The following is a 26,020-nucleotide window of genomic DNA, read 5'->3' as shown; positions in this document are numbered from 1 at the left end:
GAGCGACTTAGCATTACTCAAGCTTTGGTGTTGACCCAGCAATATCATGCCCTTAGGGATAATCCCTGAGAATCTCAAGATTGAGATTCGACCAAATCAAAGGGGGGAAATGAAAGACTTTGAGACACCTTAGCACTACTGCACCCCCCATCCTGGGAACCAGGCCTCTAGCATTAGGAGGCACCTTAGCACTACTGCACCCCCCTTCCTGGGAACCAGGTCCCTAGTAACCAGCCACGCGTGCACGGGAGCTTTGAGTACTTTCCATCCCCATTGTAGTCTTTCTCCAATAGACCCGGACCCTGGAACTGGGGTGAGACGACCTGCAGGTGTTCCTCCTTGTAACCGCCATAACATTGATCAAGTAGAGTTAGCTGACCATTGTATGAACTAGTCAAAACAGTTGACAAATGATTTTTGGACTTTCCCTTTGATTCTGTACTACCCCCTCCCTGAATTTGTGGTTTTTTCCTTTAAAAGAGCTTGTAATAGACAAAGCAGGGTCCTTCTCCTCTCGAGGCTGAGGGACCTCTGCCGTGGCAGAATAAAAATTCCTCTTGCTATTGCATCAACCGTGCTGTGAGTGTCTCTTGGGGCGACCTCCTCCTTGGTGGGGCTTTAGGGCCCAACACTATTGAGGAGTTATTTAGTACATTATCACTATCCTGAAGTTGAAAACCAGTAATCAAACCACAACAAGCTGGATCCATGCATATACTTAACTAGTTCTATATTTGAAAATAACTCTGATTAGATCACGATTATTCCTGTAGTGGTTTAAATGAGAAATGCCCCCATAGACATGGTTTTGAACACTTGAGCCCAGTTGGTTGTGCTTTCTGAGCTTGTGGAACCTGTAGATGGTGCAGCCTTGCTGGAAAAAATATAACATTGGGTTAGACTTTAAGAGTTTTTAGTCTAAGGTCACACCTTTCTCACATTCTGCCAGCTTCCTGCTCTGTTGGAGACTAGCTTCGACAAGGATACCACTTACCATGGTAGGGGCATGAGGATTAAAAAAATAAGTGAAGAGAACAAAGATGCGAGTGAAAATAATAAAATAGAACCATAAGATAGTACCACAGGGTGTTCCCGTGAATACTGAAGTTGCCCACGTTTAATTTTCCATATACTTTTTACCCCAATACAACAGGGGGAAGAACACAAAAGACTGCTTTAGGATGATACAAAGGACTACTCGAACAGTTACTTGTTTCAATACTTTAGACATCAGGTGATTAATTCCTAAGAAAAACATTCTGTTGTTTTGGCAATAAATTCACCCTAGACCAAGGATTCTGAGGGAAACCACTCCCCAGGTCAAACCTAATTCAAAAGAAGAAGCAGAAGTGTGCTTGAGTTCTCTGACCTTTGGTCAGGGTGGAGTGGATCTAACTGTATGGTCCATTTTAATGGACAAAACACCAAGTAACCACAGGGGTCAGGGTCTGTAGCCACACTTCTTTTTTTCTTTTCTTTCTTTTTTTTTTTTTTTAATTTTCGAGACAGGGTTTCTCTGTAGCTTTTGGTTCCTGTCCTGGAACTAGCTCTTGTAGACCAGGCTGACCTCAAACTCACAGAGACCCACCTGCCTCTGCCTCCCGTGTGCTGGGATTAAAGGCGTGCACCACCACAGCCCGGCTGGCTGTAGCCACACTTCTTGTCAACAATTTTGAGCAAGTTAAAACTCTCTGACCTTCAGACAAGGTACAAATAGGCTCACATTTTTTTGGGGGGGGGGCTCCTCACTGCTCTTCCTGTTCCTATGTCTTCCCCACCAGAGTGAACTTTTCCTCTAGAGCTGCCTACAAGTTGCCTTGCTCATGGTCTTCCATTACCGCAACAGAAAAGTTACTGATAGAATTCTCAGAAAATACCAGCTCCATAGGAGCAGGGATTTTTATCCATCATGTCAACTCTTGTTCTTTTGAAGGCTACATAGTATCAGGTATTCAGTGAATACTTGGGAGTGAATTTTGTACATAAAAAAAAAATATGCAATGCTTCACACAGAGAGAATACACAATATATAGTATGGTGACAGAATTTAAGTTTTTTACAAATATATTAACAAATGTTTAAAGTTAAAAGAACTATACAGAAAAAAAAAAAAAAAACAGAAAAGAAATTCCTGGCAGGAACAATTGCTCCCAACTAAGAGAATCTGTGCAGCAGAAACACAGTTAATTAAGCTGGCGTTTTCACACTGTATAATAAAACAAAGCACTATAAGTGGAAGTTATTACTTTACATAATCACATGGATAAACCACACAATTATAATGTTCAGAAAAAGAAACGGGACCCAGGGGAACACACTATGTATGTAAAGTTCATAAACCAGGTCGCTGATTCTTTTGTGCTAGTCCTGAGGTGCTTACCTCTGGGGAAAAAAATGAAGAGATTAGGACTGAAAAAAAAAAAAAAAAAAAAAACAAAGACACTGATGCTGACAATATTTTGTCTGGATCTGGTCATGGCTCTCTAATAATTCATTGTGCATGTGGCCTTGTATTAATCAGCTTTGTTTTTGCTATGGTAACCTCCTCAACATCTCTGTGCTCAAGCAATGACCAGCTTTCTGCTCCTTTCTTCATGAGAGGTTTGGCCTGTTATGTTCTCCTGGTTTAATTTAGCCTTCACTCAATCTCCTTCCAGGAATCGTCTCTTCCGGGACTCAAGCTGAAAAAGTAGTCCCTTACTGGGGAAATGCTTTCCATATGAACAGGGTTCAGAAATTCAAAGATGAGAGAGGAACCTGAGCATTTAGTTGCATAATAATTTTATGGTCCAAAGTACTGCATAACTTGTTCAAAACTTAGTTTGATTTTCGTGCATTTGATTGAGTCACTTCCACATGCCATGAGCTACATTCAAACTTCTTCAACACACTTTATTGTGTGTTGTGTTTAACACCTTCAATGGGAACAAACCTTCAGTCCTTTTAACCTGAGCCATTTTCTCCAGATAAACCTTTATTTTACATAGTTAATTAAGGTCCTAACTCAGTTGCTTTTGAATTCCTCAAAAGTGAAATTATCCATAGATAGGGTAAGGCCAACTTGAACTAGAACTTTCTCCTGAGATCAATAAGTCTCTCTAGAGTGACCTCGAAAATATAAGCTAGTCATTCTGAAAAAGCCTGGTAGAGTATCACATGATGAGAAAGTCACAGCAGAACACTGATTATGAAATATGTCCCCATCTGACATTAAAAATGAAAGGGGAGCCAGGTGGTGGTGGTGCACACCTTTAATCCCAGCACTCGGGAGGTGGAGGCAGGCGGATATCTGTGAGATCGAGGCCAGCCTAGTCTACAAGAGCTAGTTTCAGGACAGGCTCCAAAGCTACAGAGAAATCCTTTCTCAAAAAACAAAACAAGAAAAAAAAAAAATGAAAGGGGACCCTCAGATACACAACGTCAAAGAACTAAACTCTTGAGAGTAGGAGGAAATTAACTGCTACAGAAATCATTTGATTACAATCTTCTAGAGGAGCAAAACCATTCTGTGTCTCAACTCTTACCTCTATGTATGGTTTTGGCATTGCAGTTGGTGATGGCAGTGGTGGCTTCTAAATTTGTAGTAAACTTCCACACAGTGCCACTTCTGGTCCTATTCAAATTGGTTAGTGGTTCTCAAAGTTGAATTTGTATTATACCACCTGAGATGTGTGTTGACTGACGAATCCCATTCCTGAGACTCTAAGCCAAAAGTGTGTGGCGCCACTATACATTGAGAACCATTGTTTCATCCTTGCTACACTTCCCATTTCTTTTCTCTCCAGGGCTGTGGGTAGAACTCTGCTTTGTTTTTCATACGCAAGCGCTCTATCACTGTATCCCATCTGAACCATGACTTTAAACGCACTCAGCAACAAACTATAATACAGTAAGAATATATACATCTGATAGAATGGAATGACTATTTCCTTTCAGAGTAAAGATTTTTCACAAGAGAGAGTGAGATCTCATTAAGTGATATTTATTAGTCCTAAGACCTGATTTTCATTAAGCTGCCTCATCCTTATTATGCCTAGGGCTCTTGAGTACATTGCTCATTTCATGCAGGCAGAGGCATTTGCTTCTTCCCATGTTGCAAAGCACACCCCCGTGTTCCTACTGTGCTCATTTTGCTGGTCCGAATTTCAATAGAAACGGTAAGAATATCCTATCCAATGTGGATACTTGAAATTGATAAGATGCTGTACTCTACACTCTAAGAGATCAATAAATTGAAACTGAACTGATAATGTGGGGAAAGTCCGTAATATCCCTATTGCTGCTACCTAAATAAAATTTATTTTTTTTAAGAAATGAATCACATCCACTCATAATAACATCATGGAATGTGGTCATTCATCTATTTAGTTCTGAGTTTAATAGCTGGGCCAAAACACCATGGCTCTAAAAGACATTATATACACCAAGAATACAATATATACTTAGGTTTTTATGTTTGACATTCTTATTCAAACACAAAAATCACCACCTTTTATTGTTATTTCTACAAAGGATTTTCTTTTTCTCGACAGAAGTGCCTCTTTTGATGCTGGCAGCTTTGTAGTAACTGCAGAGTGGCAGGAACTACATCACTTAATGAATATTCATAACAAATTGATGTTTATAACATTTTTCATGTCAGTGCTCTTTAACCCTTCTTCAGCACACACTCTGAGAATTACAATAAATTCTTGAAATACTGGAAAAAAAATATCTCCAACCTCTGGTAGGTTCTAAAATACATTTTAAATTATAGATCCTTATAAGGGAGAAATAAGGAATACTCATTAGTACGGGAGAGACAGCTGACACGCAAGTGGCATACTAATTTGCTTATGAACATTCAGAATAGAATACAAGCTCCTCCAGCAGCGGTAAGGGTTTCTCTCTTTTTGTTTATTGGGATGTTTTCTGATTTTAGAATAATATTTAATGCAGAATTTACATCCAGGATGACTGAACAAACCCATTAATTGTGTGATGTCAAAGTTCAATCAAGACTTTGATTGTCATATTAAAAAAAAAAAAAACACCAATGATCCTGTGATTCCAGAATCAACAATCTGAACTGTGGGATTGGCTGGGATTCCCAATGTATTAAGGTTCTCAACATAAAAGTGAAAATGCAAATTCTTGATATCCAGATGGCTACACTATGACATGGGAAAAACATGCAAATCATTCTGCTGTGTTATGGAAAACTCTCTAGAACTTCAGAACAACTGAACACCCTACTAAAACATAATGTTTGAGTATCATCTACTACTTCGGGAGGCATTTCAAGAAAGGGTTTCTCTGTGTATCTCTGGCTGTCCTAGAACTCACTCTGTAGACCAGGCTGGCCTTGAACTCACAGATATATCTGCCTGTCTCTGCCTCCCTGAGTGCTGGGATTAAAGGCATGTGCCACCACTGCTCAGCTTTCTAAAACTATTAAGTGGAGATAATTGAATAGCAATGCATATTAGTCAGGGTTCTCTAAAAGAACATAACTGATAGAATTCACAGAGAGAGAGAGAGAGAGAGAGAGAGAGAGAGAGAGAGAGAGAGAAATGCACTCATACACACACACACACACACACACACACACACACACACACACACAATTTATTAGAGTGGCCCAAGGCTAAAATTCAGCAGTTGTTCAGGCCACAAGGCAGGATGTCTCAACTGGTTTTTGGTCTATGTAGAAGCCCTAGAGAAGTAGATTCTAATGTCAATGAATGGATTCTTTAGCAACAGGATAGATGAACTTGCTATCCAGAGGAGAACAAGTATGCAAACAGCAAAACATTCTATTTTCCATGCCCTTTATGTGGGCTGGCACCATGTTTGGCCTGGATTTTACGGTGGGCCTTCCAACCTGAAATGGTCCAGATTAAGGGTAAGTCTTCTCAACAATCAAATTTAGAAATACCCCTCATGGGTGTGCTCAGATGCTTGGGTTTTAATCAATTCCAGATAGAGTCAAGTTGTTAACCAAGATTAGTCCTCACACAACCCCAAAGAGTAAATGTGGCCATATTAAATTTCAAAGGTCAAAGGGCAATGGTAAACTGTCAATGTTAAAGTCTTTAACTTTAATATAAAGCAAGGAATACATTATCATATACTCAACTAAAGCCAATTTTTATGAAATAATAGGTAGCTTTTATCATTTCATAGTTTTAATATTTTCTAATCTATCTTATCTATATTTAATTGCTAGTCAAAATGCATTGCTTCAAGGTCCATTTGTCTGATAAACATTCATTGGGTTTTGTCACTAGATGGATGTGAGGGTATCCCGCTACAAAGGAAACCCTGTAAGAGTTCCTACTGACCTTCATCTCAGTGCTGAGGCAGCTGTGATCTGGATCCCCTTCCCACTCCAAACTGCTCCATGTGGTAGGACAAGCAATGAATTCCCTCTCTATGGCAAGCCAAGAGGTAGCAAAGGGAGTGTCACAGGTCTTTTCCTCCCTATGCTTTGTATTTGTGGCCTCATCATCAATCTACCTACAAGAGAAGGGGAAATGAAACTATTGTCATTTCTGAGAAAATCTTGAATTTAATCTATGCTGACTTTTTCTGAGTGTTCCAACGGGATATTGTCATGCTTAACAAAACTTGGGTTCTTTGACTAGATGAAGATATGATTGTTTATCCACAACAGACCAGTCAAGATCACTCACTGAATCATTCCCAGGTGTCCTTGTTCTCTGCTAGAAACTGCAACAGAAGTCTAAATCATACAGAATTTATCTTGCTTAGAAAACAAGTTAATTAATTATAAATAGTTAAAACAAAAGCTATGAAGGTAAACACCAGCATCTTAGATTGGAAAATGTTAGACAAAGAAGGCCATTGCAGTCAGGCCACTGCTGTGAAGTGATGAAGAGGGATTCTTTTCTAGACTTTGGCCACACCTAAGTGCATATGTGAGATCCAGGAGAGAACTGTGTGAGAGCTGTCTCCTTCCATTTTTTTTTTAATACTTTCTAGTTCTGGGATTAAAGGTGTGTACTGCCCAGTTTCTGTGGCAAACTAGTGTGGCTACTGGGATTAAAGGTATTTTCACCATTGCCTGATCTGTATGGCTGGCCAGTGGGCCTGTTTTACTCTCAGATCTTCAGGCAAGCTTTGTTTATTAAAATACAAACAAAATGCCACTGCACCCCCTCAAGTGATGTGATCTTATGGATTTTTGTAAAGCTCGTTTGTGCAAGCTAAGTGAAGAATGGATCAGTTAGGGGTGTGGCTGGCTACAATGGAATTCCTTCAGAGACTGATTGCCAGGCTAGAAAGACTCCCTCATCTTCAGTGGAGTTGGATTTTTCTAAATAAAAAAGAAAAATGGAGAAAAGAAAATGAACCAACAAAATTTTGTTTAGAATATTTTTATAAGAAATCACAAACACATGAATTAAAACTTGGGTTAATAATAAACACATTCTGAGTTAGGGAGATGGTTCAGTATGAAAAACTCTTAGAGCCAAACCTGGAGACTGGACAAGCAACACATGGTAAGGAAAGCGCCAACTTCTCGGCCGTCCTTTGGCCTCCACAAGCACACCACGGCACTTCTGTGTATGCACACATACATAAAAACTTCATGTATTTAATTAATTAAATAACTTTTTTTTTGGTTTTGCAAGACAGGGTTTTTCTGTAGCTTTTGGAGCCTGTCCTGGAACTAGCTCCATAGACCATGTTGGCCTTGAACTCACAGAGATCCACCTGCCTCTGCCTCCCGAGTGCTGGGATTAAAGGCACGCACCACCACCGCCAGGCTTACAGAACTTTTATAAAAACAAACACTTAACACGTGCAAAAGGGGAAAAGATAACTTGAGGACAGCGTGGGAGAAGTATACGCTAAGTGAGAGCCTCATGTGTGCTACAAAAGTCTCACATTTATCACTAAGCTCATGTCCTATTCTGGGCATTATCTGTTCAAATAAGATAATAAGCCAAGGTAAAAAGGCAGAGTACCCGCTTTAAGGATTTTTCCATTGTAAGATGCTGAGCCCTGACTATTGAAAATAATGACATAAGATTTAACTAAGATAATTAAATCAAAAATGGCAATAATGACCAGCTTTCACATCAGGATTCCCTGGGGAGCTTTAAAAACTAGATGCCCCCATTCCCCTGAGTGATTCTCACGTAATTGGTCGAGGTAGACCCTGTTATAGGTGTTTCGATAGAGTTCCTTGGGGGATTCTAATGAACCACCTGGACTGAGAGTCCTGAGTTTAGAAGAACAGCTGAGGATTTCACATCAATAAACCTATTTCATTAATGACATTCATACAGAGAAAGGGTGAAGGAATTCTATCACCACGAAGTTTAGTGTGGGTGCAAAAGTTTTTTAACACAGAAAAGTAAAAGCCCATTCTCTTTTGTGGGATCAGTTTTTAAACTTGGAAAAATATTATTCTTGTTAAGGAAGAATTTAGTCATTTAAAACCTTTTAACTTATGGATTTTATAGGTATGTGTATTTTGTCTGCATGTTTGTCTGTGCACCGCTCCTACTTGGTGCTCCTGGAGGTCAGAAGAGGGCAACAGGTCCCCTGGGGCTGGGGTTAAAGCCACTTGGTTACACCTTAGTCTATCCCAGATCTTCACGAAGAGCAGCCAGTGATCTAAATCACTGAGCCATCTCTCCAGCTCCAAAAGCACACATTTTTAAATTATCATATTTCTGTTATGGACAATGAAAAGAGATTAATAACTCCTGCTTGATTGACAGGAAAAAAATTAAAATATCTTTACAAGGAGACATATCAGCATTTAAAAAGTGAATTGCAGCTAGGCAGTGGTGGCACACGCCTTTAATCCCCGCACTCAGGAGGCAGCAGCAAGCGGAAATCTGTGAGTTCAAGGCCAACCTTGCTACAAGAGCTAGTTCCAGGACAGGTTCCAAAGCCACAGAGAAACCCTGTCTCGAAAAACAAACAAACAAGTGAATTGCATTGGAAGGGTAGCCACAATATAATTCCCTCATTTCTCCAAGCAAATATTTATGCATACATACATAAATTTATGTGTGTGTCTGTATGTGTTTACATATACTGATTACCTGATGCACTCAATGGTAAGGATTTGAGAGTATCACATGACTGCTGTTAATTGCTCTTTAGTTTGAAGCATAGAATTTTCAGAATAGAACTTAAGTCAAAGAAGCCATTCTCCAGAAACACAGTGATGGGTGATTGGGCATTTTATTGCCACAGCAGTTCTACTACTTGGCCTGGCTATTTCAGCCCATTGGGGATCACTTTGGACTCAGAGCCGAGGTCTGGTATTGTTAGGTTTTCACTTTGCCCCGCTTACACATTCTTTGTATCCTTACTCCAGTTAGGGCAGAGAGCTTGATGAGGTACAAGTGTCAGGAAAGGGATGTAAATTGTGCCACCGTAATTCAGTAGTGGTGGGGATCCAATGCGGGAAGCAGAGACACATAGTTTGTAAGTGGGTGTGTCCGCTGCAAGAATAGTTAAAATCGAAAGAGACTGGGAGACGAGAGGAAAGAGCAAGAACTGAAAGAATCCTGGAATAACAGAGTGGACGTAGAGAGTCTGTAAAGGGGTCAGAGAAGTAGACTCCCTGCAGTCCAAGGAGACTCTTGGCGAGTCTCCGCCCCGCAAGAGGCGGGATGACCAGCGGGGACTACAAATCCCAGCAGCCCCCGGGACTCCGATCCGCTCGCCCCACCGCGCAACGCCTGCTGGGGGCCGGCTGCCGCGGCCAAGATGTCGCTGATCAAGAAAAGAAAGCTTGAGTCGGGGGGCGGCGGCGCCGGAAGGGAGGGAGCTGAGGAGGAAGATGGCGGGGAGCAGGAGGCAGCCCCGCCACGACCCCGGAGGACTAAGCGCGAGCGAGACCAGCTGTACTACGAGTGCTACTCCGACGTCTCGGTCCACGAGGAGATGATCGCCGACCGCGTCCGCACCGACGCCTACCGCCTGGGCATCCTGCGGAACTGGGCCTCGCTGCGAGGCAAGACCGTGCTGGACGTGGGCGCGGGCACCGGCATTCTGAGCATCTTCTGCGCCCAGGCCGGTGCCCGGCGCGTGTACGCGGTGGAGGCCAGCGCCATCTGGCAACAGGCCCGGGAGGTAGTGCGGCTCAACGGGTTGGAAGACCGCGTGCACGTCCTGCCGGGCCCCGTGGAGACGGTGGAGCTGCCGGAGCAGGTGGACGCCATCGTGAGCGAATGGATGGGCTACGGACTTCTGCACGAGTCCATGCTGAGCTCCGTGCTCCACGCGCGGACCAAATGGCTCAAGGAGGGCGGTCTCCTCCTGCCAGCTTCCGCGGAGCTTTTCGTGGCCCCGATTAGCGACCAGATGCTGGAATGGCGTCTGGGGTTCTGGAGCCAGGTGAAGCAGCACTACGGCGTGGACATGAGCTGCCTGGAAAGCTTCGCCACGCGCTGCCTGATGGGCCACTCGGAGATCGTGGTGCAGGGGCTGTCCGGCGAGGACGTGCTGGCCCGGCCGCAGCGCTTTGCCCAGCTTGATCTGGCCCGCTCCGGCCTGGAGCAGGAGCTGGAGACTGGTGTGGGCGGGCGCTTCCGCTGCAGCTGCTACGGCTCGGCGCCTCTGCACGGTTTTGCCGTCTGGTTCCAGGTGACCTTCCCTGGAGGGGACTCGGAGAAGCCCCTGGTGCTGTCTACCTCGCCTTTTCACCCAGCCACTCACTGGAAGCAGGCGCTCCTCTATCTGAATGAGCCGGTGCCGGTGGAACAAGACACGGACATTTCAGGCGAGATCACTCTGCTGCCCTCCCGGGACAACCCCCGACGTCTGCGAGTGCTTCTGCGCTACAAAGTGGGGGACCAGGAGGAAAAGACCAAAGACTTTGCTATGGAGGACTGAGCGCTGCCTTTTCTCCCATCCACCTTCTTCGGAAGGTCGGAAGAGAAAAGGAGATCTCCTGTGCAAGTAGGGGACATATTTGCCCCCTTTACCTCACCGTTTCCGGGGAAGGGAGAGTGACTTCAGTCTTCAGTTGAGGACATTCTTCTGGCAGTGTTTATTTAAAAAGTGAGCCTCCCGGACCAAGGCCTGGTGCAGTGTGCCTATTCATGAGCTTTTAAACCTGGAAAGCATGTAGTACCAAACTTGTATTTCTGTTCCTTTTGTTTCACGGCGGGGGCGGGGCGGGGGGGGGAAGATAATATGTGATTTTTATCCATCTGACACTTCATCTCTCAATATGAAACTGGGAAAAAGGACAAAATAGTTCGATTAGATTTCAGAAATTTCAAGTATGATTTTTAGAGCTTTTTCAGTCTCTGAATTCTCTCCAAGTCCTAGGTGCCTGTGTTTATGTTCTAAGTGAAAGTGATCTGTTAGTAAGGATCTGGGGCACGCGGGAACTACTTTTAATAACCCTATTTTCATTACAATAATCTTAGTAAAATGACTGATTGTACAGCAATTCTAAAGTAACAAGAGAAAAAGACTGAAAGTGAAATAGTATGGCTTGAATATCCTTATTTTTACATTTAAGACTGAGCCAGGAAAATTTCATATATATTTTATAAGAAATATGATTTTTGTAAAGCAGGCTGACAGAGGATTGCTGAACCTAGCCCAGGGGCGTATTCTTTACTTCTTGTGCGTTGTTTAAACTCACTAGGAAGGAACATAAGCGTCCTTCTTACAGGCTCCTTTCTTCAGTTCTTTTTAGCTCAGCCAAATGTGAACGTTGTGAATTTGGGGAAATCGCTTATAATGAAGTGTGAGTCATGTTATCCAATTTATTTCACCGACGTTTCTTCCCTCGTTTCTGTGGCAAATAAAGTGGCATTCTCGCTTTTTATAGTTGAGGTCTTTAGACGTTTTGTGTACCCCTGTGAGTTTGTGGTGATGCTGCTCAATTACTGGTGTCAGTCCTTACCTGACAGCTCGTGCAGAACACAGCTTGAGGACCATCCAGATCATGACCAGCGTGCTTTTGAGATCTAGCTTTGGTAGGTTTGACAGAAAACAGCTCTGAAAACTGGTCATCTTGAGTACTCTTCAATTTTAATTTTTATAACTGTGCTTCTGTTTTTGGCTTTTTTTATTCGCTGTGTATTAAATTGCTGAAGTATTAAAGCTAATTTTCTGAGCTCTGTTTTGAAGGGAAACGTACAAATTCAAAACTCAGTTTTATGAAACAGTCAAGCACCCCAGTAAAATCTCCACATTTTGATGTTAGAATACTTAGCATCCTAGGAGGGCTCGGTTTAGAGCTTTACAAATGAGTTCCTTTGGGGTCTTCTATGTTTGTAATCGAGCTTTCACCCAGAGTGATTGCTGGTGGTTTTGTTTGACCTTTCCATAACAATTTCCTTCATATTTAAAAGTCTTATGTGGAATCCCTCTTTTCTGCATACTTTGTAAATACAAACACTATATTCAACAACAACAACAAAAAAAATCCAGTTGAAACTTGGGAGGGTGTGAGAAAAGCCTAGCTAGATTTTCCTGATTGGGCAAAGTAAGTTTCAAAATTCTACTTACATTTTTTTCAAAAGAAAAACAAGTTAGACAAACTCAGGAGCTGAAGGAGACACTAAAGATAGGAAGGAAGCACAGTGGAGTGCTTAAGAACCACTTCGCTGAAGCCAGAAAATCCTGCACACTCTGTGTCTTCAGGCACCTCTCCCACTCTGCCCCCTACGCCCATTCCATGGCAAACACTGGCGTTTTTTCCTTTCAAAGCACTCCTGCAAACTAGAGATAACCACAAACAAGTGGGTATCCGAGTAATTAATATAGGTAGCCTAGAAGTAGGCTCTCAGCACCATGGTGCTGAGTTGTGTAAAAAACTTGGAGCAGTCTGAGGCTGCATACAAAACGTGCTGCAGAATAAACACTCATTTTCTTTTTCTTTTCCAGGCACTGTGACAATATCAGCATGGCTATACCAGAGGAACAGTGTATGTCACTGAGTACCAAAGGGTCCAACCGAGCACGGCCTTTAGGAGGGCTGAAAGCCTGAGTTGTGTGACACCCAGGCACTGTGTGGTGTGTTCTGTGGATTGGGACTGGTAATGTGGGGAGCCCTTAGGGCTCCACGCCTGGAATACCAGACCCAAGAGAGAGCATCACGGTCAGGGTCCCCTCCCTCACAGCTTGCAATAACTTAGCCCTGTAGGTTTTTTTTTTTTTTTTTTTTTTTTTTTTTTTTTTTGTCATCAAGCCAATGAACATAGTTGCTAAAAGTACAATAACCACTGCCCTCTAATAGATCACGACCACTAGAGAAACTAAAAGCCATGGTAGGATGGTTGAGTACCAAGAAGGATGAATGTTATCTACACATTAAGTAAAAAGGTTTCTATAGATACCGATTTGCCTAAAGTTACATATATATAAAATTCTTTTTTTGCTTGCTTTGTGAGATGGGATCACGTGTAATGCAACACTGTCCTGGAACTCACGCTGTAGCTAGAATGACCTTGGACTTCTGATGATCCTGCCTCCACCTTGCAGAGACTGGAGTTAACAACTCTACTGCTGTGCCCAGCACACACCTAATTTTTGGCTGTTAGATCTTGGCACAATTCTTTGACTTCCTCAACATAAACAAAATTTAACTTTCATTATGTTAGTCCTGCATACTTCAGTTGAGAACAGAACACTACAGACCACCTGAATGGTACCAAAGGTTTAATTATTGATGATAAGAAAAAAAAAAGTTTTTAGTACTAGGGAGTCTCACAGGTGACCCTAGATCTGCCTGGAAAAACCATCTTCAGTGTATATCTCCCTCAGTTTGACAATAGGCACTCATTGGAAAGCCCCTATTTCTAGTTCCCAAATAGTTAATCAAAACTGACAGATGCTCTGGGGTCTTCAGAAAATTGAATCCATGACAGTGGCAAAGGCAAGTGAACTTGTCATTTTGGCAGTGGGGCAGCTGATAGATCTAAAGGAGATACAAAAAATGGCATAAGAGTTCAAGAAGGCAGATGTGAAGGGTCTGCTTCAAACAGCTGCCAGCCCACAATTTACACTACCCAGGACATGGGAGAGATGGCTCCTAGGGGGCATTTACAGCACAGGCCCCCACGCCATCCACTTGCTCATCTATGTGTGTTTCTCTTTATTATTAACAACTACATAGTACTTAAGCACCGTAATAAATAAGTATATCCTCCTCTCAAAGATCTAGGATGCGGTGGGGACAATAGAGTAACATCAGCTTTTTGCATGCCTCCATAAGCCTAGGAAGCCTTTCTAACTCCAAACTCTGCTGAATGAACTTGGAAAGGCAGCTCCTCTCATCCTTTAAGTCTCCTCAAGGGCTAAGAAATCCTCTCTTTATCAACAGGTAGCTTGTGAACGCCTGGAAAACTTTCCCATCTGATACTCTCAAATTAGGCAGTATTTTCCAGAATATTAGTCTGTTCCATGACAGACAAAGTGTACTAAATACGTGATCCTTCTTGGCTACTAATCAACAAATCTAAACCAAATCTAACCATGTGTGTCTGTGTATCTTCCCCAGCTCTCTACATGATATCATTTCCATGCTCCAGTTTGTGATTTATCCTTTCACTTGTAATAAAGCTTACATGTTTTGTTGGAATTGATGTAACCTGGTCTGTTCTTTGGGGCTTTAAAATACTATTGGAAGACTTGAGTGACTGTGGTTGAATACTTGACTAGCCCAGGTTAACCCCAGAATTTGATACCCAACACTGCAGAAAACAACAGACTTTCTGGAGTAACTGGATGCAGCGCTTTTAAGAGGCCCCTGCCACAAAACACTTAAGCGGTGTTTATGGCTAACCAACAACATGCTTCTTGTTGGTGGCAAGGACCTTAAAACTGCATGAGTTGTGGCAATACACATGGCTCCCGCCAGTACCTCCATCATGAAGCTAGACTCTCAGAAAGCTAAGGAATGGGGTGGGTCCAGCTGTCGAAGCCACGGCTTTAGTTCTAGCCATATTGCTTAGCAAATGGAAGACTCCTGTGGTCAAAAAAGAGAGATATACAGAAAAGATAGATTCAGATTAAGTAAACCTCTAAACAGATTACAGTATGTTTAAAAATATATGTAAACTTGGGAGAAAAAAAAGGATTAAGTTTTTAAAAAGAATGGAAGGAAGAGTAGTTGGGTGTGGTGGCATACACCTTTAATCTCAGCATGTGGGAGGCAGAATCAGGTGGATCTCTGTGAGTTCAAGGAGAGCCTGGTCAACAGAGTGAGTTCCAGTACAGCCAAAGATACACAGAGAAACCCAACCCTGTCTCAAAAAAAAAAAAAATTAGCCAGGCGATGGTGGCACATGCCTTTAGTCCCAGCACTCGGGAGGTAGAGGCAGGTGGATCTCTCTCTGTGAGTTGGAGGTTGGAGACCAGCCTGGTCTACCAGAGCTAGTTCCAGGACAGGCTTCAAAGCTGCAGAGAAACCCTGTNAAAAAAAAAAAAAAAAAAAAAAAAAAAAAAAAAAAAAAAAAAAAACTAAAATAAAGCAATGTAAAGATGGAAAATACACGGTGAATCTGGATACTGTATGCTATTGTGTTGTCTTTGAATAGTTTGATAGCTGAGGAAAAAGCAACAGTTGCTAAAAGACATTTGATTATAAATGTTGCTGTATTAATCTAATATATGTATTTTGAAAATGCCTTGACTTCAAAATTTAAGTCAAAAGATATGTTACTTTGGAGAAGAGGTTTAGCTTTTGTTTCCACAGGAAATATGAGGCTGTGGATTCATTCTGGTTTAAGAAAAATCTGGTTTGACCAAGGAAGACCCCCTGAAAAATCTCTGATAGGAGCAGATGACCTAGATGACCCAACATTTCAGAGGACCTCTGAGTTCTACACCCAGAACAGCCTCAAGACTGCTGACTGCGACTTTAAGCATTACACATTTGTTTCCAATCAAACATGATTGTCTGAGGTTTTCCATTTGGAGGGGTGGCTGGTTTAAAACCATCCTTTTAGCCAGTTTTACAGATGTTGACATTTTAAAGAATTAAAATTTCTGAAGATGTGGAAAATGTTGAGCTGTTTTTCCTAAGCCTAGACCAGACCTGATAACAGGTACAGATTCCTAAACATTTTCTAAAATGCATCAAAATAGTTTTATGGGAAGAAAGAATGTGCTATAATATACTACATTACTATATATATAAAAGAATGTGCTATAATAGACTACATCACTATATATAATATATTTATTATATTGTATATAATAAATATAATATATATGTATTTGTGGGAAAAATATTGGGGGGTTAATTTAATTCAACACAAAATGTATTTTATATTAGCACATGACCAGTAACAGAACTGTAAACTTTTAGAACCTTTTATATTTAAATTCTTCATCATAAAAACTGTAGGAAACCCAGAATCTGTTTTGCAGAAGACCTAGAGTTAATTCCTGGTACCCACATTTTTTTTTCACAGCCATCTGTTACTTTTTTCACAGGAGATCTGCAACAATATGATAAGCGATAGATACTGAAACCTATTGAACTTGGTCACTGAGTACATTAACAAAACCACAAGTCCCCCACCCCCCAAAAATAGTTTAAAAGACAAATTCCTAACAAATGCTAAAGTAAATACAAGCAAACAGAGCTTGAGAAGAAAAATTAAGAAAGACTTTAAGAACAAAATACGCAAAGATGGGGGAAAAAAGTAATACGCAGTTCTAAGATGAGAATGTGGCCAAAGAGACCCAATGGAAAGAATCTATAGATTTATCATGTGGTGGCTTCCTCTAAGGCTTGATGCATTCACCTGTATCAGTGGTTGTCAACTCTTAACATCAAATTATTAAAAATGGTGATTTTGACGGTTTGAAAGAAAATGCCCCCAAAGGGAGCATCACTATTAGGAGTTATGGACTTGCTGGAGTAGGTGCACTGCTGGAGGAAGAGTGTCACTGTAGAGGCAGGCTTTGAGGTCTCCTTATACTTAAGCCATACCCACTGAGATGTTTCCTTTCAATCAAGATGTAGATTTCTCCAGCACCATATCTTCCTGCACACTGCCATATTCCCAACCTCCACGCTTCCCCTTGTGATGATGATGAACTAAACTACTGAAAGCGTAAGCTACCAGCTCAACTAAATGTTTTCCTTTATAAGAGTTGCTGTGGTCCCACAGACACTGAGAGAAACAATTAATAAATGGGACCTCCTGAAACTGAAAATCTTCTGTAAAGCAAAGGACACGGTCAACAAGACAAAACAACAGCCTACAGAACGGGAAAAGATCTTCATTAACCCCACATCAAACAGAGGTCTGATCTCCAAAATAGACAAAGAACTCAAGAAATTGGACACCAAAAGATCACATAATCCAATTAAAAAAATGGGGTACAGACCTAAACAGAGAACTCTCAACAGAAGAATCTAAAATGACTGAAAGACACTTAAGGATATGTTCAACATCCTTAGTCATCAGAGAAATGCAAATCAAAACAACTCTGATATTTCATCTTACACCTGTAAGAATCGCCAAGATCAAAAACACTGATGACAACTTATGCTGGAGAGAATGTGGGGTAAGGGGAACACTCCTGCATTGCTGGTGGGAATGCAAGCTGATACAACCCCTTTGGATGTCAGTGTGGCAATTTCTCAGAAAATTAGGAAACAACCTTCCTCAAGACTCAGTAATACTACTTTTGGGTATATATCCAAAGGATGCTCAATCATGCCACAAGGACATGTGCTCAACTATGTTCATAGCAGCTTTGTTTGTCATAGCCAGAACCTGTAAACAACCTAAATGCCCCTCGACCGAAGAATGGATAAGGAAAATATGGTACATTTACACAATGGAGTACTACACAGCAGAAAAAAATAACAGCAGCTTGAATTTTGCAGGAAAATGGATGGAGCTAGAAAAACATTATTTTGAGTGAGGTAACCCAGACACAGAAAGACAATTATCACATGTACTCATGCATAGGTGGTTTTAAAATATAAAGCAAAGAAAGCCAGCCTACAAACCATAATCCCAGAGAATTTAGACAACAATGAGGATATTAAGAGAGACTTACATAGATATAATCTACATGGGAAGTAGAAAGTAGAAAAAGACAAGATCTCCTGAGTAAATTGGGAGCATGGGGACCTTGGGGGAGGGCTGAAGGGATGAGGGGAGAGGCAGGGAGGGGAGCAGAGAAAAACATAGAGCTCAATAAAAAATGTGTGTGTATATATAAAGGGTTGCTGTGGTCATAATGTCTTTTCACAACAATAGAAACCCTAAGGCAAGGATGTTCACACCTGAATCAAACAGCTCCCACATTATCTGCTGATGTCTCTAATGACCAGCAAATTTTAGCTTATTTATTTTTATATAAATATACATTGTACCAAAATATTCTGGATTTTGTCAATTTTCAAAAATTAAAGTATCTTGAAATTATATTGGGTTTGTGGAGCTAGCTTTTCAGTGCCAAGTCTCTTGAAGGGCAGTAGAGTGGAAAGCCAGCTGCGGGTGTCTATAACGTCATACGCTTCTGTGTGAATTCATTTGCTTCAACGTGTTCCAGAAAAGAGAACAAGGAAGGAGGAATACAATTTCTGAGCGATGCAGCAAATGGTTGAGTACAGACGCCTGAATTCAGGGGCAGGTGAATAGAAGACAACAGCAATTTTCCAGTAACGTGAAAACATCTTGGGACCAGCGAAGCTTAAAGCTAAGATTGGTATCCCCATTACACACCTTCCCCCCAATCACTGATACCTTAGGATTTTTCTGAAAATATCTATTTATTTGTCTATTTTATCTATTTGCTTAGATTTGTGGCCTATTGTTGTTTATATATACAACAATCTGTCATAAATAAATTCAAATTTATTTTATTTGAACTCCGATATCATTACACTATGTAGTCCAAACTGACCTAGAAGTTGTAAGCCCTCTTTTTTAGCTTATTTCCTAGGTCTATTTGAGGACTCCTGTTTATCAGAAATACTCGGTCTTATCAATGAAACCTTTCAAGTTCTATGTGCAAATTAACAATGGGGGGATACAGAGTAGTGTAATTACCAAGCTTCAATTTAAACACAAGATTTATCCTAGATTATACACATTGGAATAATATATATTAGCATAGTAATTATAATATTATAAGAACAAGTTATAGATATTTTACTTCAAGTTATACATGTTGATGGAGAAAGGTTTAAGATCCACAAATGGTTAAAAAGAAACTGTTGCTGTATATGTATTAATGGTAGACTTTTCATCAAAAATTTTATAAAAATATCAATCTGCCTATTTTAGTGGGAACTTTTTAGTTTACCATAACGTCTATCTTTTAGTAAAAGATAGAATTTTAAAACAAGGATTTGGGAAATCCTAAGATTAAACACACAGTCCATGCTTAATTGAAAATTTTCTCTAGTCAGAATAATTAGAGGAAAACAAGGAGGGAATGACAGCAATTACAACAAAGGGATTTGAATACAAGGTGGAATTAGAAACCACCAGGATATGTGCTGTTTGTAATAGAATTAAATCGTCAGCTGTCTTTCCTTGGATCCTCAGCCAAGGTGATTTTACAGTCTGAGCATTCTGATAAATTCATTCCATGGTAGGTCTAAGAAAAACATGGTAAGTTCTCATACAGATAAAATCGTTGAATTCTGCTCAACAAAGTAAAATTGGCCCCACAAATATATTAGAACTCTACCATCCCAGGAAACAGTACTTTCAGGATGTTAAACGACATTATTCAGAAATAATGTATGCGCTAGCATTGTTAATGGAGCATCATTTTTTTAAGCTTTGATTCATTCTCACTATTTATACCAAATTTTGTCTGTGCTAAGTTTTGTTATATATTTAATTTTTAATCTAATTTTTGAATGCATGTGTGGTGTGCATTTTGTGCACATATGTGTGCTCACACTTCCATGCATGTGTTTGTGGAGAGCTCAAAAATGATGTTGTTTTTTCTTCATTAGCTCTCCAATTTTATTTTATTCAGGCAGAAGTCTCTTCCTGAACCTCAAACTAGCAATTCAAGCTAGTCTAGCTAGCCAACTTGCTCGAAGGACCCTCCATCTCCCATGTAGGCAGTTGTTATACCTTTCCATATGGTGTCTGAAGACACAGTCTCAGGACCCCATAATTGTAAAACATTATCTACTGCATGTTTTTATGTTTTTTTCACTGAACCATCTCCCCAAAATAGCATATGATTTTTTGAAGCTACAGTAATAAAGTAAAATATATTTAAAATTTTAGAGAAAAACATTTACAATCCTCCATTATATATAATTCAGAGTTTTTCTTCTACTATATGTGTGCATATATATATTATATTCAAGTAAAGATACTTATACTAAATATCAAAAACCACCAATACATATACATGCTTATTCTAACTGAAAGAAATATGGCAATTGATAATATGCATATTAAATTATGTTTCTATTGGTAGAATTTTTGTGATCCTTGCTATCACAAATTACATTTGCCCTCCTTTTTCTATCTTCCCCTAGAGCATCTTATGGAGTCCTATAACTTTATTTCTTGTTTTTGTTTAGTTGTGTTTTGTTTTGGGACTAAGGCTTACTGTGTCTCTCTGACTAGCCTGGAAATATGTAGACCAGGCTGGCTTTGAACTCACAGAGATCCTCCTGCCTCTGCATCCACAAGTGCTAAGACTGGAGGTATACATCACCATACCCAACTTTGTGCTGTAATTTTATTAGTGTACCGTTAAAAGCTGATGGTTCCCAGACATATTATCTTGACAATCCTACTATGATAGGAAGATGTCAAATGTCATCACCATTTGAATGTAATATAGATTTCAATCTGGACATAAAGAATCTATGAATTTGGACTTTAACTGTCTATATTATACTAATAGAAATCTTATGTGTAATCATATATAAAATGTACCATATACTTAATATTTTTAGAATTTATTTCTGAATTTTATAAAACAATGTGCTACTATGTTCTCCAACTCCAAATTTACTTACCATCTCACCATTTCCCTTTTTTAAGTAACAAGAGCTATTATCTCCTGAAATTAGTTCATTTCTTTATTTTGGAATTGACTCTTTTCAAATACAGAGAACACAGTCCTCTTTTTCATTTAGGAAATTAGTGAACACATGTTGCTGTTAACTCATTAGTAAGTTAGTTAGGGCTACTATTGCTGTGAAGAGACACCAAAACCAAGTCAATCCAAAGCGAAATCATTTTGCTAAGGGGTTTGCTGACAGTGTAAGAAGATTGGTCCGTCATCACCATGGCAGCAGGCAGGCAGGCAGGCAGACAGAGACAGTGTCCTGGAAAAGGAGCCGGCAGAGAGAGACATTGGGCTTGGCCTGGACTTTTGAAACCTCAAATCCCACCCTCAGTGATGCTCCTCCTCCAACAGGGACATACCTTCTCCACCAAGGCCACACCTCCTAACCGTTGCCACCAGTCCACAAACTCGGAACCAAGTGTTTAAACAGATGAGGCTGTGGAAGCCATTCTTCTTCAAACCACCCCATCTCATGCACTGTTGAGGTTCCGTATCACTAAGCTAGCTTTTCCTAAGCATTTGCTCATCTTCAAACTTTGTGAATCCTGGCTGTTTGCTTTCTAAAAAGCTCCAAGAAATCATATCCCCTTTAGTTATACTCGTTTGTTTCCCAATGTCATTGCTGCGGTTGGAATGAGAAGGACCCGATAGGCTCATATGTTTGGGTATTTCTTTCCCAGCTGGTGGACCTGTTTGGGAAGGATTAGGAGTTGCGAGCTTGTTTGAAGAGGTGTGTCATTGGGGGTGGGCTTTGAGGTTTCAGCACATTCATGCCACATCCAGTGTGTATTCTGCTTCCATCCGCGGATCAGAATATAAGCTTTGACCTACAACTCCAGCATCATGGCTGCCTGCCTGCCATGCTCCTACTATACAATGTTCTTTGTTGTTGGTTTTGTTTTTCAAGGCAGGGTTTCTCTGTAGCTTTGTAGTCTGTCCTGGATGGACAGCTCTTAGAAAAAGAAAGAACCCTTCTAGGAGCTGTCCGTCATCTCTGCTATATGGTCTTCACTTAATTTTAATATTTTGTGTTATTTTTGGTCATTCAGAAAGAATATATATTTTATTATGCACAATGTTTTTAATCTATTTTTAAAAAAAAATCTTTTATGATTAGGATTGAATTTCCCACAAGCCCGTATCCCTGAGGAGCTATTGACACTGATGTCTTCTGGTGAGAGTCAGGGACCTCTAGGAAGCCAACCAGTACATGGCCCAATATCCAGGAGTATAACACAACAACATTCAAGCAAGACAAACTTGACTCACTGTGTTACTAAAAAGAGTGTGGGGGGAAAAAAAAAGAGTGTGGGTGAGTGTAAGAGTTGAATTGTATGTGTATCTGTTAGGGCTAGGCGCCCCACTGTCAGTTTCTCTGGGCACACTGACCAGTTGTGACCTTCTGCAATCATCTCCATCTATGGCGAAAAGGCTTTCTTTAGGGTGTGAGTTATTTGTGAGCATAAGGATAAGTATTTAGAATATAGTTCAACATTATGCTGGTAAGTTATATTTTAATTAAAAATAAAATAAGGGCAGTTAAAGAGGGAGCCTAAGTCTGGGAAAAACGGAGGTGGCACCAGGAGGAGCTGGGAGAGGAGCCAAGAGTGAATATGATTAAAATACATTGTAATTAATTCTTGAAGAATTAATAAGAATAATTTTAAAAGCACCCTTGTCAAGTATAAGAGCAATATTCTCAAATTATCTTTTACGCCACAATTTAGGACTGAAATAGTAAATATACCTGAAAAACAATAACACTTTGAAGTAAAGATTCTTTTGTTTTCAATATGAAACTATAAAATGTATTTATTGGCCACCATCAGGTTTCCCTTTTTATTATAAGTTGAATCATGTTCTTTACAAAATATCTCAGCATTTCAGAAACATAAGTTTTAATAACCAATAAAAAGGAGAAAGCAGAATGCTGCACGTGAGAGAAGTCAGGGAGACGTGAGCAATATGGTTCAGCAGGTAAAAGCATTTCCAGAGTCTGATCCCTGGAACCACAGAGGAAGGAGAAAACAACTTCCAAAAGCTGTCCTTAGACCTCTACATACACACTGGTGTTCACCCCCTCACCCTAGCCCTCACCCCAGTCTCTCTCTGACACACCACACATACTCATGTACCACACACACAATACACTCACACAACAACAACACACACACACACACACACACCAAACACTAAACACACAGTGTAGGCGGAGCTGCTCATTCATTTTCTGACCACCCAGGCCTGAAATAAACACACAGAAAACTGTGTTAATTATAATACTGCTTGACCAATCATTTAAGTGTATTGCTAGCTAACTTTTTGCAGCTTCTTTGTTCATAAACCAATAAAAACAACACATGTACAAAAGAACAACCCACATCATCACAGCACACAAGACACCACACACATGTACCACACATACACCATACTCACATATTGTACACACTACATAATAATAATTTTTAAAAACAATTTTCAAAGAAATTATATATGTGGGACTGGCAAATGCCTCAGCAGATGAAGAGCTCACCACACAAACTTAAAGAAAAGTGCTTGGATTCCCTGGAACCCATGTAAGCTGGGCATGATCTTAGAGACTATTTCTGGCTACAGTTGTATATGGAGGTTTCCTTCAATCTGATTATAATCAAGAATGAATTAACCCAAATAAGAGGAGAGAGACAATTTGTATAAAAAGTCACTTAGCTTATATTACCAGTGCAGCACTTGTCTTTAAAATTACATTTTTATTGCCAGTTGCTTTGCTTATGATATTAGACTGAAATGCTTTTATCACTACAGAGAAGCATCTATGAACAATTCCTCCCAACAGGGATGTTGCGTCCTTGAGCTCAATTCACTTAATAAGGAGCCAATTCAGGAGAGTTTGCCTTCCAACCAACTAATTTAACTCTATTAGTCAAATATGCACGTGCGTAAAAGGTGTATGCGTGCGCGCGCGCGCGCGCGCACACACACACACACACAGCATGTACTCTTCTAAGGAACACTTGAGAAAGGCCCAGACAGTGTCATCTGTAGAGCAAACTGTGACTCAATTCCTAAACACGATGATGATGTCACCGCAATAAATGTCACGCAATTCCCTGTTTCCTTGCTGTGTCATTGCTGCCTTCTCTAGTCTGGCTACATTACCATCTGCTTTTCTTCTCCTCCCTGTACAACATGGGGATCTTGCTTAATGCCACCTTTCTCAGTCTCGAACTCCCCCATATCTCCTCTAATCCTGGGCCTTGTGTGCTCCTATCTTCTTAGGTTTTATCATCTGTTCAAGGAAAAGCACATTTCTCTTTTTTTGAATTTTTTTTAATTTATTTTACTTACCAGTTTTCCCTCTCTCCTCTCCTCTCCCCCTACCTCCGTTCTATACCCCCACCCCTTCCACCTTCCTCATTCAGAAAGGGGCAAGCCTTTCACGGGAGTCAACATAGCATGCCACATCAAGTTGAGAGAGGACCAAACTCCTCCCCACGCAGCAAGGCTGGGTAAGGCAATCCAGTTTGGGGACTGAGTTTCCAAACTTCAGCTCAAGTACCAGGGAGCGGTCCTGCTCTCACTGCTAGAAGTACCCACCACAAACAGACCAAGCTACACAACTGTCACACACAAGCAGAGGGCCTAGGTTGGCCCCAGCAGTCCCTCACTGTTGGGTCCAGAGTCAGTGAGCTCCCAGCGCTTAGGTCAGCCTACTTCGTGGGTTCCCCTGTCATGACCTTGATGCTGCTGGCTCATACAATCCCTCCTCCCTTTCTTTAGCCGGACTCCTGGTTGTAGATCTCTACATCTGCTTCTGCCAGTTACTGGATAAAGAGAAGAGCACATTTCTTATTCATCGGTGCATCCCCCATTTTCGCTGGCATGAAATACTCGATTGTTTTTATTCCGTAGCATTTTCCGTGTTTCTCCGTGTTCCTCACAAGGGAAGAGGGTGGTTTTGTAACTTTAGTCAGATTTCCTGGCTGCATTAGTCAGCTTCTGTTCATAGGAGAAAGAACTGAGATAATCAACTTACCACGAGGAAGGACTGATTTTGACGCAAGGTTGAGAATTTGGTCCATGACCATTTGTCCCTCTTGCTTTGGGGCGCTTTGCTATATCATGGCAACAGCTTATGGCAAAGCAAATTTTCTCACCTCGTGGCCGGGATGTGAAAAAATAACTAAAAAAAAGGAAAAGGAAGGGTCTGATTTTCCATCTAACCTTCAAGATTATGCTCTCAGTGACCTAAACACCTCCCTGTGGGAGGAGGTTACCTCTCCTCTTAAGAGTTTTATAGTAGGGCTGGAGAAATGGTTCAGCAATTAAGAGCACTTGCTACTCTGACAGAGGACCCTGGTTTAACTCCCAGAACCTACAGGGCAGCAGACAACTGTATGTAAATCAACTCCTAGGAAATCTGACACCCTCTTCTGGCCTTAGCATCCCCATGGTGCCCAGATTTACAAGAAAACAAAAGGCCTATGTGCATAAAATAAATTTAAAAGAAAGAAATTTCTACAGTCTCCCAACAGCACCATTCTGGGCGGCAGGATTTTATCATGCAGACCTTTGGATAAAACCTGAGGGTCAAATTATTAGCCCTATCTAAACTGATTTTATTGAACGCCTTAGGCGAATTTGGCACTCACCTATTGACCAATTAATTCGATTACCAAAAGGAAACATGGTGTTGCATTGCCTGTGATCTCAATACTTGGTAGGTACAGGCAGGGGGAAGAGAAGATCAGGGTCATGTGCAGATACATAGTGAGGTAAAGGCCAGCCTGGGCTACATGAGACCTTGTCTCAAAGGAAATCAAAGTATTGCAGGCCAAGCTCAAGGTGTTTTATTATTAATTGAACAACAATAATGTTGAAGTTGAATTTTGTCCAGTAAAGCCATAAAATATCTGTCTGTAAAGTGATATTGAACATGTTATTATTTCTCACAAATGTAACCAATTTACAGAAAGTTTTATGGGTAAGAAATTCATCCAAA

At 40.7% G+C, this 26,020-nt stretch overlaps 1 protein-coding gene across 1 annotated transcript; it reads left to right on the top strand.

The window, feature by feature from the left end:
• The first annotated feature begins 9,665 nt into the window (after positions 1-9,665).
• Positions 9,666-14,575, top strand: Prmt6 (protein arginine methyltransferase 6). The gene is made up of 2 exons (XM_050120932.1): positions 9,666-11,034; positions 12,880-14,575. The coding sequence occupies exon 1, from the start codon at positions 9,739-9,741 to the stop codon at positions 10,864-10,866; it is 1,128 nt and encodes a 375-aa protein (XP_049976889.1). The 5' UTR covers positions 9,666-9,738; the 3' UTR covers positions 10,867-11,034; positions 12,880-14,575.
• Positions 14,576-26,020: the final 11,445 nt, after the last annotated feature.

Source organism: Alexandromys fortis, unplaced genomic scaffold, assembly GCF_014885135.2.
Source record: "Alexandromys fortis isolate MF-2015 unplaced genomic scaffold, M_Fortis_MF-2015_v1.1 scaffold_176, whole genome shotgun sequence".
Classification (NCBI taxonomy): domain Eukaryota; kingdom Metazoa; phylum Chordata; class Mammalia; order Rodentia; family Cricetidae; genus Alexandromys; species Alexandromys fortis.
The sequence above is the reverse complement of the archived record's forward strand: the minus strand, read 5'-3'. Positions and strand labels throughout refer to the sequence as shown.

Coding starts and splice junctions, on each gene's coding strand:
- Prmt6 (XM_050120932.1), top strand. CDS start 9,739: ATGTCGCTGATCAAGAAAAGAAAGCTTGAGTCGGGGGGCGGCGGCGCC.